Below are 20,268 nucleotides of genomic sequence, written 5' to 3'. Positions count from 1 at the left end.
TACTTTGTACTTTTTAAAATAGTAACTTGAATGTAAATGAACTACTTCAAGTTATGTGTACGTGTAGCTTGGGAAGCTATCATTTCAAAGTAGCTCCCCAACACTGGCACACAGTACACAGAGACATGGATACATATTTACTGCTAAACTCCATAAATACCATAAATGGCCCATTCGTTTTCAAACAATCTTTGAAATGTAAATACACACCCTTGAAGTAAAAGGAAATACACATTCACTGTAAGTCAAGTATTCTCACTTTGGTTGTGGCTCCTGTTCCTGGCAGACAAAAATGTTTTTATTTGGAAAATTGTAACCTTGATGAAGCCGCCAACAACAACACAGAATGGAGATCAATTAATCAACAAGACCATCAGCACATTCAAGAACTATGATATTGACTTTATGGTGGGCCAAGAGTTGATGATAGCATGCTCGGTACATAATCCTGTATTTACTGAATAATGTGCACTGATGAATCATGCAAAGTAAGACCAGGAATGTGCATTAAAAGTGTGGTCCATTTTTATTTCAAGTTGACTTAAAAGCATATATCCATTAAATATATAATAGCATAATAGAATGTTTAAAGCAACTTTCATTTCCACCTGATACTGCAGAAATTGGTTGAGAAATAAAATCAAAACACGTTGACTTAACTTAGTTAAACTTCATTTAATTTACATTTACACATTTGGGCAGATGATCTTATCCACAGCAACTTATAGTGCACAAACCATACATATAATCAGTATATGCATTTCATGAGAAACAAACCTGTTTCCTTGGAGCTGCGAGCACCATGCACTACAATTTGAGCTACTGTAACAGTAAGAAGCAATAATCTGAATTGGTACTACCCTTCTCCCAGCATTTGATCTGGAATTTGATCCTGATATACTTAGCATTTTACACTTTCACAATAATTATGGGCCTCAGGCTCCATTATTGTCATCATTGTTGTGCTGAGAAAATTAACAAGATGCGTTAAATTATAACAGCAGATGTTTCTGTTGTCTTGTTATCTCTTGATGCAGGAAAGGAGAGTTTCAGGCTGGATGTGATGCTTGACTTCAACAGTAGAAATCTCAAGCCCCTTAAACTCTACACTGCCACCCACTACATAAGCAATATGAAGAATAGACAACAGCAAAGAAGAGGATAGACAGCAAGAAAGTAATAATCTGATGAATGTAGTGTGCCTTCCAATGGAATAACATAAACAAGACACTTTTTACCAGTACATTCATGACAAATGAAATAAATACAGTGGTGTTCAAAGTCCACATATAAAACCTGGGATTCAAGATCTAATTTGATCCTGGAGATCAACAAAAGCTTTAAGACTTTGAAAAAGGTTTCAACAAAGAAATGTTATGACATCAAATGAATAAGAAAGTTTTAACATTCTGTATTATATCTTGGTCACTTAACAAATTAAGCCATTTTGACCATGTTGACTCTTTCTTTTTTATCACACTTAAATCATGTTAACTTGCATATTGTTTACTCTAGTTGTGGCTATACTTTTGAAACTGTATTTTAACATTTACAGATTGGCCACATTCACTTCCATTGTGCCTCACTGTAAATCAGATTTTTGCTTTTTGCTTTGTTTTTTAAGAAAATAATGTATTCTTGTGTTAATCAACATTATGCCACAAATGCTATTGATTAAGCTTACCTTGCATTGAACCTGTAAAATTCCTTTACATTCACAAATGCCCCTTATCATCAGCATCTATGCCATCACATTCAACCTGTTCTGACTGATGCTCCAATGTTTTGCTGAAAGGACAAATTACATCACATATACCTGTTACTCAAGCATCATTGAAATGAACCCTGATATTTCAAGAGCCTACAGAACAAGTGAAGGAATACTTGAGTAACCTTGTACACAGATATTGTTGCAAATTGAGCAAATCATTATGGGAGAACTTTATAAAGACAATCAAGTACAACAAACAACTGAGGTAAGATGTGGCATCCGCTCATGTAATTTCTTCCTGTATTGCATGCCACATTTTTACTATAGCTTCTTTCATCAGCAGTGAGGGAGTTACATGTGATAAATGTAAGGAATCAGCGGTGAGGGATTTACATGTGATAAATGTAAGGAATTAGTCAGGTTGACAGATAAGTTTAATATGTTAGAAACACGCATCCGAATGCTAGTGGAGGTCAATGACAAAGAGAAGCTGGTATATACTCATTCAGATGAGGGTAGTACAGCAACACACTAACTAAGTTCCAGCTGTAGAGCCCCCACAGCAGGGCATTTGGGTCACGTCTTGGCGGCATACTCGCTCAGCAAAGCGACACCACTGTCCCATTCCTTTTAGGGTTTCCAATTCAATCCGATTCTCCCCACTCAGTGATGCACCCACTGAGAATCATATTGAAAGAGCCTTAGTAATAGGCATTTCTATTGTAAGGAACGAACAGGTCAGGAAACAGACAAACTGATTAAACTGAACATCTGCTAGCTGCCTTGAGACGTCACACAGATCACATAAACTACAGCACATAGAGAATGTATCACCTAGATATCATATAGACACTGTGTCTGTTCCCCAAACTACCAAACACAAACCCTTCACTAAATCATTTAAGGTCAAACTTGGAAAAACAAAAAAATTGAAGATAAACATCATATAAAGGTAGGGCTACTAAACATTAGATCTCTTTCAACAAAGGTACTAATTGTCCATTTAAAAAGTACTTAATCCATTTTGAAATAAGGCTATAACACAACAAAATGTGGAAAAAGTGAAGCACTGTGAATAATTTACGGATGCACTGTAGATCACCTGGGCCGTATTCTGATTTCCTTGGTGAATTTGCCCATTTTCTATCAGATCTAGTATTAACTGTAGATAGAGCTTTAATTGTTGGTGACTTCAACATTCACATAGACAATGACAATGGCACATTGGATTAGCATTTATTGATGTTCTCATCTCTCTTGGAGTCAGACAAAATGTAGCAGGACCAACTCATCGCCATAATCATACGCCAGATTAAATTCTGTCATATGGAGTTGATGTGATACTATAGAAATTCTACTGCAGAGACATGAATCTCAGATCATTGCCTCGTCTCTTCTTTGCTGTGATCAGCTAATGTCACTCAATCTACACCACACTATAATTCAGGTAGAACTATTCTTTCGACCACTACAGATAGCTTCACTAATCATTTTTCAGAATTGTCTCACATACTCAATAAGCCAAAATCTAGAAGAACTACATGTAATAACAAAAAATATAAATACAGTCTTCTCTAGCACTCTTTTTTAGTGTTGCCCCCCTTCAATTAAAGAAAAAAGCCCTGCACTATGGTACAATGATCAAACTAATGCTCTCAAGAGAGCAGTTCAAAAAATGGAGCGTAAGTGGAAGAATACAAAATTAGAGGTATTTTGCGGTGCATGGAAGTATAATGTCCGCAGATTTTGTGTCAATCATAATTTTCCTCTTGAGCAACTTCAATCCTTTGCTGTCATAGGCCATGAAGAGCTGACAAAACATATAAAAAAATGAAAAGTCACAACATGTATGTTAGATCCAATACCAACTAAGCTCTTAAAAGAGGGATTCCCTTTAATCTCAGAACCTCTTCTTAATAAGATTAACGCCTCGCTATTCTTAGGACATGTTCCAAGAAACTTTAAAATGGCAGTTATCAAACCGTGTATGAAGAAGCTACAGCTTGATCCTGGCAAATTGGCTAGTTATAGACTGATTTCAAATCTCCCATTTATGTCGAAAATACTAAAAGGTAGTGTCCTCCCAACTATGTTAATTTCTACAGAGAAATATATGAACAATGTCAGTCAGAATTTAGGCCCCATCACAGTAGGGCGACTGCACATATCAGAGATACAAATTACTTGCTTTTATCATCTGATCGTGGCTGCATTTCTCTACTAGTACTTTTAGATCTTAGTGCTGCTTTTGACACCATAGATCACGACATTCTCTTGAATAGGCTTGAGAATTATGTTGGCATTAGTGGATTTGCATTAGCATGCTTCAGGTCCTATTTATTTGACTGCTACCACTTTTTATGTGTAAATGAGACATTTTCAAATCAAATAAAAGTTAAGTATGTGTGCCACAGGGATCAGTTTTAGGGCCTTTGCTTTTCTCCTTATATATGCTTTCCCTGAGAGATATTACCTCCATTATGCCAAGTTTCCACTGATATGCCGACGATACCCAAATTTATATTTCTTCGAAACCTGATGAAATTTCACAATTCTCCACATTAGCAGAGTGTATCAATGAAATCAAAGATTGGATGGTCAGAAATTTACTTCTACTCAATTCCAGAACAGAGGAACTAATTATTTGACCAAAAACCTCTAAAAATAAGCAGCTAAAATATAAATTGACTCAATGGATCTACTGGTATGTCATCTTCTACAGCGAATAACTTTATACCTTGATAACATTTGATACCAATCTGTCCTTTGAAAATCAAATTTCCAATGTTTGTAGAACTGCATTTTTACACCACAGAAATAGTGTTAAGTTATGATACATGCTCTCTGTTGCTGATGCCAAAAAACAAATTCATGCATTCATGACCTCAAGGCTATGTTATTGTGATGCATTGCTGGGAGGATGTACTGCAAGTTCAATAAATAAACTTTAATTGGTTCGAAATGCAGCTGCCAGAGTGCTGACAAGAACCAATAACTATGATCATATTAGCCCAATTTTATAATCGTTAATTTGGCTACCTATTAAATTTCATATTCATTTTTAAATTATGTTAACTACGTACAAAGCTTTGAATGGTCTAACTCCACAGTACTTAAGTGACCTTTTACCACACTATATTCCATCACGTTCATTATGATCACAAAATTCTGGCCTGTTAATGGTTCCTTAGAATATCAAAATCCACAAAAGGAGGAAGATCTTTTTCCTATTTGGCTCCAAACAAATTTTATAGTCTCTTTAACTTTGTTTGGGATGAAGATACACTCACTCAGTTTAAGTCTAGACTAAAGATTCATTTATTTAGCCAGACATACACCTAATTTATCCATCATCTCACAATTAGGCTCCTTTAGTTAGGTCTGCAGGAACCAACATTTCACAGAAACATGTCTTATAATCTATAACTCTACAATAAATTGACCTACGCTAATATTATTCTATTTGTTTCCCTGTCTCAACCTCGGGTTACCAGAGCTGGCCATATCCAGCTCCATTCCAGCTTGGTGTCAGACGACTCCACTGCTACATATCGCTGAGTGATGATGACAAACTACAGCCGGTGCTAGACAGACATCACTTCTGTCTTTTACGATGGACTTCAGAGAATTAACTGATGCCAACTCCAACTGTAAGACATCGGATAATTCATATGCCACTGCCAGGACCTTGAATTTAGCTCACCGAAATGACCTGCTGGTTGAACTGCGATGCACCTCACTGATATCTGCCTGCATCACCTTGGTCTAATGATGGACTACACTCTTATAATGGGATACATTGACTATCAATTATTTGCCAACAACAGCCTTCATCGGCCAACTTACAAAGGACAATGCATCAATGTGAACTTCTGCAGTTAATCCAGTCTGACCTTCAAAGACATTAATCTCATAGTTCATACAAAATATTTGTATATCAACTTGGCCATTAACACTTACTTAGTTTACAAATTTTAAACCATGACTTGCACTGCTCACAAATAACTAATATTAGCATTATATTCATGTTGTTTAGCCAGAGGGTAACTGGCCCACACAGGGAGCCTGGTTTCTCCCATCTTTGGAGTTTTGTGTTCCTTGCCACACTGGGTTTCTAAATATAATTATTATTTAACTATTTAATTATTTCTTTTTATACACAATTTAAAATAATATTTAATCAAACTACACAATGATGACTCTATAGATATTACAGTCTCATTTTCTGTTAATGCATGATTTTCTGTAAAGCTGCTTTGACACGATGTGTTTTGTGAAAAGCGCAATTCAAATAAAAATTACTTGACTTGACTGTCTATTTCAGAACAAATGTTTTATATGCCTGAAAAGACTGTTTGAGTTGCTGTTTGTGTGAATGAAAACCACATCTGCACCTAAGCAGGTGTGGCTGCCTGCCTGGGATGATCAAGCTGTGATGGCTGTGCATATATAAGCTGTGAACTATTATCCTGGTGCTTTTGTGATCGTTTGGCTCTCTGTTTCATAAAACAAACATATCATATGCCTGAAAAGACTGTCTGAGCTGCTGTTTGTGTGAATGAAAACCGCATCTGCACCTAAGCTGACGTGGCTGCCTGCATGGGATGATCAAGTTTAGATGTGATGGCTGTGCATATACAAGCTGTAAACTGTTATCGTCATACTTTGGTGATAATTTTGTTAAATAAAATAAACTTTATGTGCTTGAAAAGACTCTTTGAGTAGCTGTTTGCTTGACTAATGATAACTGCTACAATATGCATGGCGTTTGATGTACTGACTGTGCGTGAAAGTGCTGTAAACTTTTTGTCGTGGTACTTTGGTGACAAGTTGGATGTATGTATATAAAATAAACTTACTCTGTGGTTTAAAAAGCGTATGAGTAACTGTTCGAGTGAATAATTACGGATGCTTGGCCAGTGCAGCCTGTATCGGTGCGAAAGCCAATTTGAATATGGCAGCTTGTAACATAACCGGCTGTTGCAGAAACACATATGCGTGATGCTACACTGCAGGGCCCAGTTATTTACCATCACATGTGTGTAATGGTACGTATGTAATGGTTAAAAAGAGTAGATCATGTGACAGTGTGAGTTACAATGAGTATATTTTAGGACTGCATGCTGTCTACTGAGATTTTATGAAAATGAAAATTCTCTCATCAATTGCTTACCCATATGCCATCCCAGATGTGTCTGATGCTCTTGTTCTAAACACAATCAAAGCTGCTGCATTTGGTTTCACCAACAAAAGTAGTTTTTATGGTCAGACTGTAGAAATAGCATTCTAAAGGAATAGTTTACCCAAAAATGTAAATTCTGTCATGATTTACTCACCCTCATGCCATCCCAGATATAAATAAAAAAGAATATTTAAGCTCTGTAGGTCCTCACAATGCAATTGAATGAGTACCAACATTTTGAAGCTCCAAAAGTGCATAAAGGCAGCATCAAATTTAGCAATATGACTCCAGTGGTAAAAATCTATGTCTTCAGAAGCCAGATGATAAGTGTGGGTGAGAAACAGATAAATATTTAAGTAATTTTTTATGACCAATCTCCACTTTCAAATTATTATTTTTTTGGGTGATTTGCATTCTTTGTGCATATCACTCACTACTGGGCAGGGAAAAAGGAGTAAAAAAGGACTTAAATATTGATCTGTTTCTCACCCACACTTATAATATTGCTTCTGAAGACATGTTTTTAACCACTGGAGTCGTATGGATTTATTTTATGCTACCTTTATGTGCATTTTGGAGATTCAAAATGTTGGTCACCATTCACTTGCATTATGAGGACATACAGAGTTGAAATATTCTTCTAAAAATATTTGTTTGTGTTCAGCAGAATAAGAAAGTCATTTATATCTGGGATGGCATGAGGGTGAGTAAATCTACTTTTGTTGGTGAAACCAAATGCAGCAGCTTGATTTGGTCATATTAAATAATACTTGCTTTGAATAAAACCATCTAATTCAGATGTTACCACATGAAGCACGTGATTTATGATACCTTAGTGCATGTTAGTATGTGTCAGTATGCAGTGCATATACGTAGCAGGCAACATGCAATGGGTACTTCTAACACAAATAAAGCTTTTATAAAAACATGATTTATAAAATGACTTGCAAGTCGACTAACCCTGAAAATGTAATTACACACACACATACATACATACATACACACACACACACACACACATACATAGCCTACATATACATATATATATACATATATATATATATATATATATATATATATATATATATATATATATATATATATATATATATATATATATATATATATTATGCATGCATTCGATGTCAAATTGAATGAAGCTAAGAAATTGGTCAATTGAGATTAATTGGATTGTAAAAGGCTGGATGTGTGCCAAACTAAAGGTCATGGCTGCAGTGATGTGAGCAAAAAGCTAATTCTACTTGAACTGCTTCAAACATATTAGGCTATAACAAATGAACAGAGGCTTCTTTCGTGACGTTCCTGAATCAAATTGCATTACAGCCACACTTTTCAGGGCGCTCTAAAAATCTAAAACTTTACATATCGGTTGATAAATTATTTTCAGTTATTTTAATTTAAAGTCTTACGTAGCAGAACGGTGTAAATCCATGTGAATAATGTATCGATTGTCCTCTACCATTGATCCATATGTTCTGAGTGCTTGTACTTTAGGCCTGAGTTTTATGCACGGGATTTGTCTGCGTATGTAGGAGTTATTTTCCATATATCGTTTTCATAATGAAGCTGATCCGATTAATATGGTATATTATACTTGAATCGCGGTTCGGATAAGAGTACAACAGGCGCTTGTGATCACGGGCTTCAGGTATCAACTATCAACACTTTGTCAGGACACGAAGAAATCGACTTAAACGTCTCAAAATGCCTGCTGATTATAACGGCTAATGGAAAATGATCTCCAATAACAACTTTGAAGAGTAGGCTATCTTCAAGAGTATCTTCCAATCGAAGAGTTTTCCTATTATTGGGGAATGAGAAAATAAGTAGCTAGTTTGTGTAATATGTGCGTGTTTTCATAAAACTGATAATTAGTTTAATTCGTAGTTGATTTACGTACACCTTTGACGCGAATTCTGTATTCATGTGGCAAATTGCTCCTATGCACTCAGTTATTTGGCGGATGAATAGTTTATTGCGATAAGTATTAAAGTAAACGTAACTATTTATTTAACACTGGTGTATTTTATCACAAAAACAGTAAGCCACTCGAGGACATGAGAACTTGCCTTAAGGGGTCGTTCACACCGAACGCGTCTATCTGCGGTGTCTTTCTAAACACGTGCTATACCGGAGTAGGCTATATTTAGCAGAGAAGGGCCACTTCTATTAAAATTAATGGGAGAAATTGGAACGCTCAACTAAGAAGCTTGTGCCCAACGGTCAGCGGATGTAGAAAGGAAGTCCCACTTTACGGTTACAAGAGCAAATCACTTTTTAGTTAGGCCTATGCATCACCTTGTCAATCAACTTTACAATGGGCATGCACATTAGCTATACAAGCCTGGAAAATTGAATCTTTTTAGCATAATATGAGGTATAGAATCACAAGGGATTATTCCAGTATTGTCAGATTTTACTGCTGATTTTAAATATATCCTATGGTCGTAATATTGACCAACCGTTTTTAGATTTTGAGACTTTCTCCATTCAAGTAGGCTAGATAGGAGATGCACTGGCATTACAAGAATAGCCTCTCGAAAGCATTCCCAAGATGACTTGCTAGAAAGATGTTGGCTAGACTGACATCTTTGACCGTTGCGCTGCGTCTCGCTGTGCTGTCAGTGTCTCGCTCAAGAACTTTTAATTTTTTTAAAGAGAGACAATGGCCTTTTTCCAAACGGCATTGCTGTGCCCCTGAAGGGCACTGTGGGAAGGGGACTCCACTCGAAGGGTCGTTCCAAAAGTATGACATTTTTATATATATATATATATATATATATATATATATATATATATATATATATATATATATTTCATGAAGGGCCCTTCCACAAGACTGTTAGCAAAGGGTATATTCATACAGTAATGCTGTATTTCAGAATGAGTAGGGCATAGGGTTGATACCTTTAGTATAGCTATATATTCAGAAGAAAATATGGTTAACAACACTACTAACCGCAATAAATTTTTTCCTCCCACAATTCTTAAATATGTTAATGTTGCTATCAGGAAGATTGTTGTCTTGTTAAAACTTGATAAAGACATCACCTAGAATGGAGATCACTTTATCATCAAAACTATCAGCACATTTAAGAACTATGATATGGACTCTGCTGTTGGTCAGGAATTTGAAGAAGACTTAGGTGCAGTTGATGGCAGGAAATGTATGGTGAGTGTGAAACATGTTTTTGTAGAATAGTTGTCATTTCCTGCTATAACACGTATATTCCACAAGTATGAATCGCATACTGATGGGAAGAGAAAAATTGACTAGAAAAAATTAAACTGTTTTTCGGTTGCTTTTTTTTTTATCAATCTTTGGCCAAGAAAAAGCTCCTGTAGCTTTGCTTTCTCATTTTATTTCTTTTCACATGAATGACTTATTTTATTGTAATCCCCTAATATGGAATGCAGATAAGTACAGAAAGCCATTTAAAAAGGCAAGGACATAAATATTAAGTAAATGCTGCACAGAGTGGGCACAAATATTTTTGTCGGCTCTTGTGGCTATCCTATTCCAAACTATAAATGTGTTAATGTTAAAGGTTCATTATCATTAAATATGCACAAGGTATGAATTAATTTATCTGATTAAAAGTGAATCATGAGCTGAATAAATAAAACATATATTATACCACAGAAATTTTATCCCAGCATCCAACTCTATGTTCTTCAAGCATAGGAAAGATTAACACTACTAGTTAAAGGCCTATCTCTAGAGATCTCTGAAAGTACACAGGCATGCATCAATTATAGTTGCACTGGTGCTTTGAGGTGAAACTAATAACTTGAACCCTATAACTCCCATTTTTGGAAATAAATGTGATTGAGCTGTAGTTGAAATTAAAGGTGCTCTCAAAGATTTATTCCTCTCTAAAAATGTTTTACTCAAAGAAATTCATAGTAATATTGAAACATAGGTATAAAATCACGTGTAATCACATGAGATGAATACTCCAGTCATATCAGTAGGCTAACCTTATAAAAGCTGTTTTATTCTACATGGAGAGGGTCTCCTCATGGAGGCTGCCATGTTAGAATCACATGACCAGCCAGATATACTGGCTTAATCTCTGTAACCACCTTGATATTGAACACTTTCACTCTTGGATTAAATTAATCATGGCTGACTGTGTATAGTGGATTTCTGCAATGGCACATGTAACTAAAAACTTTTGCTTTTGAATGATGGTGCATTCACGCCACTAGGTGTCACTGTAGGTCTTACAGGATTTAGGACACAATACTCATGCTTTTGTTGGTGGTGCACAGATGTTAATATATCTGTAATGTTTTTTCTTCACTGGTTCATTTAATCTCATAGTCCACCATCACCTGGGATGGTGAGAAGCTCATATGTGTTCAGAAAGTAGAGATTGGCAGGGGCTGGACCCATTGGATTGATAGAGATGAATGCATTTCACTTAACTAAAGAACTTCTATCCATATACAGACATATTTTCCCTGTGTTTAAAAAACACTTTGTTCTTGTAAAGTTGCTTTTACAGTTGGTTACTCTAAAACATATGGTAATTGAAGACACAAATAGCATGCGGTCACCAATGATAATTAGGGGATAATTGTGAAGGGGACACCAGGACATGATTATCGTTTCAAGGCTGTTGTGCTCATTTAAAATGATAACAGCAGATGTTCAAGCACATCTCTTAGTTGTTTTGCTTAATTACCATTAGTAACACCTTTATTGAAAAGGGTCTCAAAGGTCTTCTGAAGGATCTTTATTTAAGCACAATAATGCCACCTGCTGGTCATAAGGATAGTTTGTAGAAGAAGAAAAAAAAATTGACTGTTTTCAGGAAAGGATTCAGGGTGCTAATGCATAGTGCAGTTCCCAGAACTATTCAACTCGATCATTAGTGTGCAATAGGCTATCCACTAGGACTTTCTCTGCAAGATTTGGTATAGAAGCACTGTTGATTAATTCAATGGAGAAAACGCTGCTGTCATTATTCTCATTTGTCCCTCTGAATCATGTCTTTCTGGATAAACGTGTTTGCTAAATGAATACATGTAAAAGTAATTATTGTACTGTGAGTACACAAAGAGAGTTTATAATTATTATGATTTTTAAGTCATAGTGTACTCACCTTCAGGTTGTTCCAAACCCACATGACTTTCTTTCCTCCATGGAACACAAAAATAAATGTTAGGCAAAATTGGTTCAACACCCTCCGTCACCATTCAATGTTAGGCAAAATTGGTTCAACACCCTCCGTCACCATTCAATTTCATTGTGGAAAAAGAGGCAATGAAAGCGAATGGTGACTGAGGCTAACATTCTTACTTACATCTATTCTGTTCCACTGAAGAAAGGACATCAAATGGTTTAGAACAACATTGTTGCTGAATAGATGATGACAGAATTTTCCTTTTTGGACTATGACTGTAAAATTATGACTCAAAATGTGGTTCCATAAAGATTTACTGAGTGACATGCAAATAATAAAAATAAATATAACATTTTTCTTAAAATAAATATATATTTAATACCTAGAAGAGGTCTGTTAATATCTCTTATTATCTGCTTTTTTTTTTTTTGTTTATTTATTTTTTATGCAGGAGCTGAGAGCAGCTGGAGTCGTGAACCAGCAGGTCTTTAAGAAGTCTTAAACCTACACTGTATAGTAGGGCCCCCTCTGGAGAAGACACAGAACCAACCACCCCACCTTGAGCTGTGTATACATTCATCCATCCCTTCATTCATCAATCTGCTTGCTTTTTGTCCTAAAGTATTCCACCATCCCCAAAAGTGCCATTGTAGATAGAAATGTAAATATCCATCAGCAGACAAAGTTTGTTCTAGATTGAGCAATTAATTTAGTTGTTATATTGGAAGCCTGTAAAATTCATGTGTATTGGTTTGATATGATTTAGTGCTTTGGTCACTAAGATTAGCCTCCTAACTCTGAGCATTACTGCTGTATCAAAATAACCCTCCTAACATCTGAGGGACTAGCTGGCTAGAGGAGAAAAGAATGTAGGCCTTGACCTGACCGCCAATCAAGCTCTTTTGTTCTTCTCAGAGGCAAGAGGAGAATGAGTAGGTGGAAAGATGATGTGATGAGAGCGTATGTAGCTGGACTGCTGCATTTCTTGTCGAGGATGCTGACCGACTCAGATACAGAACATATGTGTGCTATGAGTGTGCTCCTAACAAAACACAATCAATGAATAATGAAGTAAATAGAATTTATGGCTTGCATTTATCTCTTGGTGTATTATTATTATTATTAGTGTTGATTGCTTTAGCAATCTCATATACTTCTTCTGCTTCTTCTTTTTCTTCCATACAAAATTTCGGCACCTAGCTTGTCCTACATCATTTGTCGACACCCAATCATGAGACGTCAAATCGACTGTAAAACCTGTGCTATGATTTTATATGTGATCGGGTGAACAATGTTCACCTGGTGAATGAAAAATCGGGTGAAAAAGTCTCATAGCCATAACATTGATGGGAAATTGGTGCGATCATATTTCTGGATCAGAAAGTTGTAGAGACAAAGATAGTCCATATCAGTGTCCCATATTTGGGCACTTTTTTGGCTAGTAAACAGTATTTGAATATCACCATGGAAGTTTCCTAGCCATGCCCTAGCAACCATCTAGAGCGCCCGAGCAACCAGCTTTGTAGACTTTATTCAGAATTGCTCAGATGGATATCTTTGGATAAGAATGACATAGAGACATAGGGGTTGGCTCCTTTGACTCAGGCTACCAAGTAACCTTTTTACTATCACACTGGCAACTGCCTAGCAACCAGATGGGCTTACCCTAGCAACCATATAGCAAAACATGTATATTTTCCCCCAGAATATCGTAGAGACAAGGGGGTGTTTTTTTTTATTTTACTCGGGTTAGCAACCAGTCTTTCAGTATCACCTTAGAAACTTCCTAGCTATGCCCTAGCAACCATCCAGAGCACCCTAGAAACCAGCCCAACAAACTTCCTTTCAAAATGGCTGAGAGGGATGGGGGTTGGCTCAACCAGATGGTAACTGTATAGCAAAGCACATATCTCTGCCCCAGAACATCGTAGAGACATGGAGTGGCTTCTTTTGACTCTGGCTGAAAAGCAGCCTTTAATTATCACATTGCCAACTGTCTAGCGGTGCCCTAGCAACCAACCAGTAGCAACATAATCCAGCAGTATCTCAACATCAGAACATCATGCAAACATTTTGACTTGGGCTGTCAAATTTTCTTTTTAGTATCGCCCTAGTAACTGTCTAGCAACCAGATGAAACACCCTAGCAACTGTATTGAAACCATATCTAGGATGCAGAACATTGTAGAGAGATAAGGGTGGGCTCTTTTGACTTTGCCTAGCTAGTAGCCTTTGTAGTATCACCCTGGCAACTGCTCAGCAACCAGATAGAGCACCTTAGCAACTGAACAGCAACACCCATATCTATGCATTAGAATATCCTAGAGACATGGCGTTGAGCTCTTTCAACATGGGGCAGTTAGTGGGACATTGATGTGATGTGTCTTGCCACGGCAAGCACCACTCACATTTCCTTCAGAAAATGTACCTATTTAGTTATTATTTTGACAGTTTGACAGTATGCTTGACCCAGAACATAACATAACATATAAGACCCATAACATAATGTACAGTATAAGAATCTTGTATTTATATGTCTTTGTGTTGTCATTTTATTTAGTTGAACAAAGCTTAGGCCAAACATTCACCATGCAGTATGTTGCATGTTGCTTGCAGTCATGTCTTGATGTAAATAAATGAAGGAATAAATATTTTTAAAAATGACAATGTTAAACACCAGTGACTATTATTATCAGGCAGAAAGTAATTCACAGTAGAATACGTGTTTGAAGGCACCTTAGTCGAGAACCTGTCTCTTAAAAACCTGCTTACACACAGCTGCCACAGGCTTGCATTTCCTGACAAATAAAACGATTAAAAGCTATTTTTTAATACATTAACAATTTTTTTTAATATTAAGATATATACTGTATGTAAGGAATAATGTACAGTTTATTTTTAAATAATGACTGGCTGACTGTACATTATCTAACTTATTAAACAGCTACCTACAAAATAAATAAACAAATAGACATGAAATATTTAAGTTAAAATGATTGTGATTATTGGACCATGGTGAGACATTTTGTGTAGACTGTTTCTGTTGACTGCACTAACAGCAAGAAGCAGACAAGTGTAACCTTTCATAAAACAACATGCCATGTCCTTATGTAAACCACTCCCTCATGCAAACTTACCAAATGTAACTGGTCCCCTTTGACCCATTGTGACCTGCCCCTTGCCTCCTTTTCTACTTTCTGTATACACACCAATTTGTCTCCCTCCCAGTTTACTGTAGTCTACAAGACAAGGACAACAACAAGACAGTTTGTTTTTACTAAACATAAATAAGTGTATTTAACATACAATCTGGTCTAATACTGAACATACACCCAAAATTTGGAGTGCAGTTTTATTGTCATCAGCTCTCACTGTGTATTGAACACAGCCATGCAAAACAATGTAGGGACATTCCTATTCTAGTTGACTTATGTTACCAGAGCACCAGGTGTTTTGAGCATTAGAGAAAACCACTAATGGATTTAAGCTTCAATAGGTTATTGTATGTAAATCCTATTTATTGACACATTAATGTATCACTGACCAAGGACAAGATATGCTACTTTGGAATATAATGCATTGGAATAAATCAATATATTAGTATAAATCAATTAGTTATCAAATTAAAAGCATTTGTAATCGTATACTTCTGTTTAGTAGCACTTTAATTTATACCTTCCTATATAAGGAGGTCACTTACCATACATTTCCTGTCATCTATGCCGACCAAATCCAAATAAAATGATCACCATTCTGAAAAATCTCCTTATCAAGGATGAGATAGCTGGCAATTTTTCTGATGACAATATTCACATCTGTAAGTCAAATAAATATAGAATTAGTCAACCATTGAAACATCGTACATGAGCCACTTTTTTCACTATACAGTGTGTATAACAAAATAGAATCTGGCTTGCCAGAGGTAATAAAACTTATCTCTTGAATTCAAAATGTCAGCATGTATTTACCCTACACAGCAGAATAATGAATAAATAAACTGAAAACGATGAATTGAAATCACCTACCAAGTTCTTCCATGTATTCATCAAAGTTTACATTGCTTGTCATTTTTCAATATCCATTCATATCTGTGGAAAACAACTATGTTGCTTTCTGCGTTTCTCCTATTTACCAATGCTTTAACATCATAGTGATGTCTTAAACCACAAGGCAAATGTGTAACCCTAAAGGCAATTTGTGCCTTTGGATTATCTCAAAGAGCATTTACACCTGTGGTGGGACTTCTGTTGTTTGTAGAACAGCATTCTTCCACCTAAGAAATATTGCTAAATTAAGGCACATGCTCTCTGTTGCTGATGCAGAAAAATGAATTCATGCATTCATGACCTCTAGCTAGATTATTGTAATGCATTACTGGGAGGATGTCCAGCAAGATCAATAAATAAACTTCAATTGGTTCAAAACGCAGCTGCCAGATTGATGATGAGATGATTATCATCATTACATTGGCTACCTGTTAAATAGTATTCATTTTAAAATTCTGTTAACTACATACAAAGCTTTGAATGGTCTAGCTCTGCTTTCTGGATTTAGGATGGACCACACCAAACCTCACCGAAATTACCAGCCAGGTTGAACTGTGATGCACCTCACTGATCTCTGCCTGCATCACCTCGGTCTATTGATGGACTATGATCTTGAAATGGAATGCATAGACTAACAATTGCCAACAAAAGCCTTCATCAGCCAACTGACAAGGACAATCGCATATATGTGAACTTCTGCAGTTAATCCTGGATGGACTTCAAAGACATTCACCATTAATCTTACAGTTCATACAAAATCTGTTTAAACACTGTCCCTTAACGCTTTCTTAGTTTAATAATTTTAAACCATGACTTGCACTATACATAAGTAATATTGACATTATATGCATGATGTTAGACAGAGGGGAACTGGCCACCAAGGATATTTTTCTCCCATTAACCAACATCTTATGGAGTTTTGTGTTCCTTGCCACAGTTGCCTTTGGCTTGCTAACTGGGGTTATTAATTACTTGTTTTTATACACGATTAACAATCCTATTTGATCTAATTACACAATGATGACTCATCGACATTATAGACATTACAGTTTTATCGTCTGTTAATGCCTGATCTTCTGTAAAGCTGCTTTGAAATGATGTGTGTTGTGAAAGGCGCTATACAAATAAAATTGACTTGACATGACTTGTAGATTTCTTTTCTTTCTTTCTTTACAGGAGCTCTGTCATCTGGTGTGTATTCTTATGCTTGACTCGTCTCATGAGTTTACGTATGTTGTTGAATGTGAACAGACAGATGTGTCAGTTTATAATTGTCGTGATTCTTGACCTGGCAGTGGCACGCACAAGAATCAATCAAAGCAACAATCACAATGCAGTCTAACAGACTTCCTTTCCTGCCTCTAGAGAGAGTGAGTTTGAAGAGAGACAGAATTGTTCACTACACAAATAGGAGTGGATGGCTGTCAGTCATGAAGGATTTCTACTTGATACTAAATTGCTGACAGTGAAATTTAGAATAGAGGATGCATACAAAAGTTTTCAGGATAAGGTATTCTTTAGATGCTTTTTTTTCCCGTGGTTATATTCTATTTGCGTTTCACCAATTAAAACTTCTTTAATCTGTATAATCTTCATTTTATCCATGGACAAATGTTAAAGGCTCAGTATTGTTTTGGTGAAGTGTGCACATTTATATATATATATATATATATATATATATATATATATATATATATATATATATATATATATATATATATATATATATATTATGTTTAAAGACTTTCTTCTATCCCAGATTAATATGCAGGGACAACTCTATGTAAACCATCTGTTCATTGATTTCCCTGAAAAGTACAATACCATGGGTCTCTGGTGCTATCAAAACATTGCTCTGTTTGTTAAAACATCCCAACTGGCCAAACATAACCTGCATTCAAGTGCACCTAGGAAGCTCTTACATCCAAGTTGGGCATTAATTATTACGAATTCAGAAACAAAATATGGAACAAGCCAAAATAAAAGATATACACACTTTTTTTTTTGCTGTTGTAACAGTAAATAAGCATAAGCAAATACACCTGTAGCCCTTTTACACAACCCATGTGATTTATTATTGCATGGCACATAAAAATATTTAATTGCTGAAAACAATTTGTGAAGAGTGAGTCATTAGCTTTATATTAGTTGACTATGCAGATATAACAAATTAATATTATTGAAATCAAGTCATCTCATGCAAGTGGTCATCGTTTTTTTACATACTGTATGTTTCAAGATTACAATTTATTTGTTTAGGAGTAAAGAAAAGTTAATGAGGAAAAAATTGAGAAATGAGGAGTGCATCTTTAAGCTATGGTGCTTATGTGTATGGGCAAGCCGACACATTTTGTGTCCTTTATCTACTAAAATGACAAAAAGAACAAAACAATTATACTAAAACACATGCAAAGGACTAATACCAAGGCTCTTACTGGCCTGTTGGATGACAGACTGAATGGAGCGTTTAAGATCAAGCTGACTCATAAACATTCGCTATGTGCATGGAACAGTGGTGACAGAATAAAGTATAGCCTTTGGGCATGCTGATCTTCAAACACTAGGAACGGTCCTGGTTCTTCCTGACACATTCCTTTGGTACTTATCTTGTCTTCCATGCTTAATAAAATAGTCCAAATAATGAATTTCTCTGATCACACTAATGAAAATCACATACAGTCAATATACACTCACCTAAAGGATTATTAGGAACACCTGTTCAATTTCTCATTAATGCAATTATCTAATCAACCAATCACATGGCAGTTGCTTCAATGCATTTAGGGGTGTGGTCCTGGTCAAGACAATCTCCTGAACTCCAAACTGAATGTCAGAATGGGAAAGAAAGGTGATTTAAGCAATTTTGAGCGTGGCATGGTTGTTGGTGCCAGACGGGCCGGTCTGAGTATTTCACAATCTGCTCAGTTACTGGGACTTTCACGCACAACCATTTCTAGGGTTTACAAAGAATGGTGTGAAAAGGGAAAAACATCCAGTATGCGGCAGTCCTGTGGGCGAAAATGCCTTGTTGATGCTAGAGGTCAGAGGAGAATGGGCCGACTGATTCAAGCTGATAGAAGAGCAACTTTGCCTGAAATAACCACTCGTTACAACCGAGGTATGCAGCAAAGCATTTGTGAAGCCACAACACGCACAACCTTGAGGTGGATGGGCTACAACAGCAGAAGACCCCACCGGTACCACTCATCTCCACTACAAATAGGAAAAAGAGGCTACAATTTGCAAGAGCTCACCAAAATTGGACAGTTGATGACTGGAAAAATGTTGCCTGGTCTGATGAGTCTCGATTTCTGTTGAGACATTCAGATGGTAGAGTCAGAATTTGGCGTAAACAGAATGAGAACATGGATCCATCATGCCTTGTTACCACTGTGCAGGCTGGTGGTGGTGGTGTAATGGTGTGGGGGATGTTTTCTTGGCACACTTTAAGCCCCTTAGTGCCAATTGGGCATCGTTTAAATGCCACGGCCTACCTGAGCATTGTTTCTGACCATGTCCATCCCTTTATGGCCACCATGTACCCATCCTCTGATGGCTACTTCCAGCAGGATAATGCACCATGTCACAAAGCTTGAATCATTTCAAATTGGTTTCTTGAACATGACAGTGAGTTCACTGTACTAAAATGGCCCCCACAGTCACCAGATCTCAACCCAATAGAGCATCTTTGGGATGTGGTGGAACGGGAGCTTCGTGCCCTGGATGTGCATCCCACAAATCTTCATCAACTGCAAGATGCTATCCTATCAATATGGGCCAACATTTCTAAAGAATGCTTTCAGCACCTTGTTGAATTAATGCCACATAGAATTAAGGCAGTTCTGAAGGCGAAAGGGGGTCAAACACAGTATTAGTATGGTGTTCCTAATAATCCTTTAGGTGAGTGTATATCAGCTCTCCTCTGAATCCTGCACCCACTTACCCCATTCTCTTGAAGCTGCATCTCACTGGGTGCTCTCTGAATGCTGTTTATGCACTGCGCTCATTTTAACTTCAATATCATTTTTAAGAAGTCCTAAATGAACAAAGAGGAACAATTCCAATCCATCTTTTTCTGGGCTATATGTTTAAATGTTTGATTTACTAAACAATGACTCTTGCACTTATTTTTCAATCTTCAAAGCATATTCTGGAACAACCATGTAAACACAACTCG

The 20,268-nt window shown here is 36.5% G+C and overlaps 1 protein-coding gene and 1 pseudogene across 4 annotated transcripts in view; one reads left to right on the top strand and one right to left on the bottom strand.

Moving 5' to 3' along the window:
* The window catches only part of LOC127648607 (nicotinamide/nicotinic acid mononucleotide adenylyltransferase 3-like), a 39,894-nt gene extending 27,322 nt beyond the window's left edge, over positions 1-12,572 (top strand). Inside the window, exon 5 of one of the 4 annotated variants that reach the window (XM_052133285.1) lies at positions 12,498-12,572. Coding sequence is in view for 1 of the 4 variants with exons in the window: in XM_052133278.1 (XP_051989238.1) it covers positions 1,038-1,165 (128 nt within the window). In the remaining 3 variants the exon portion in view is untranslated. Of the gene's footprint in view, positions 1-1,037; positions 1,895-12,497 lie in introns of those variants that run through there. The other 3 variants (XM_052133278.1, XM_052133282.1, XM_052133279.1) reach the window with 3 other exon arrangements.
* Positions 12,573-14,782: 2,210 nt separating this feature from the next.
* LOC127649729 (retinol-binding protein 1-like) lies at positions 14,783-18,028 on the bottom strand (annotated as a pseudogene).
* Between the last annotated feature and the right edge of the window lie 2,240 nt (positions 18,029-20,268).

Source organism: Xyrauchen texanus, chromosome 9 (assembly GCF_025860055.1).
Source record: "Xyrauchen texanus isolate HMW12.3.18 chromosome 9, RBS_HiC_50CHRs, whole genome shotgun sequence".
Lineage (NCBI taxonomy): Eukaryota > Metazoa > Chordata > Actinopteri > Cypriniformes > Catostomidae > Xyrauchen > Xyrauchen texanus.
This window is presented reverse-complemented; position numbering and strand designations above follow the sequence as displayed.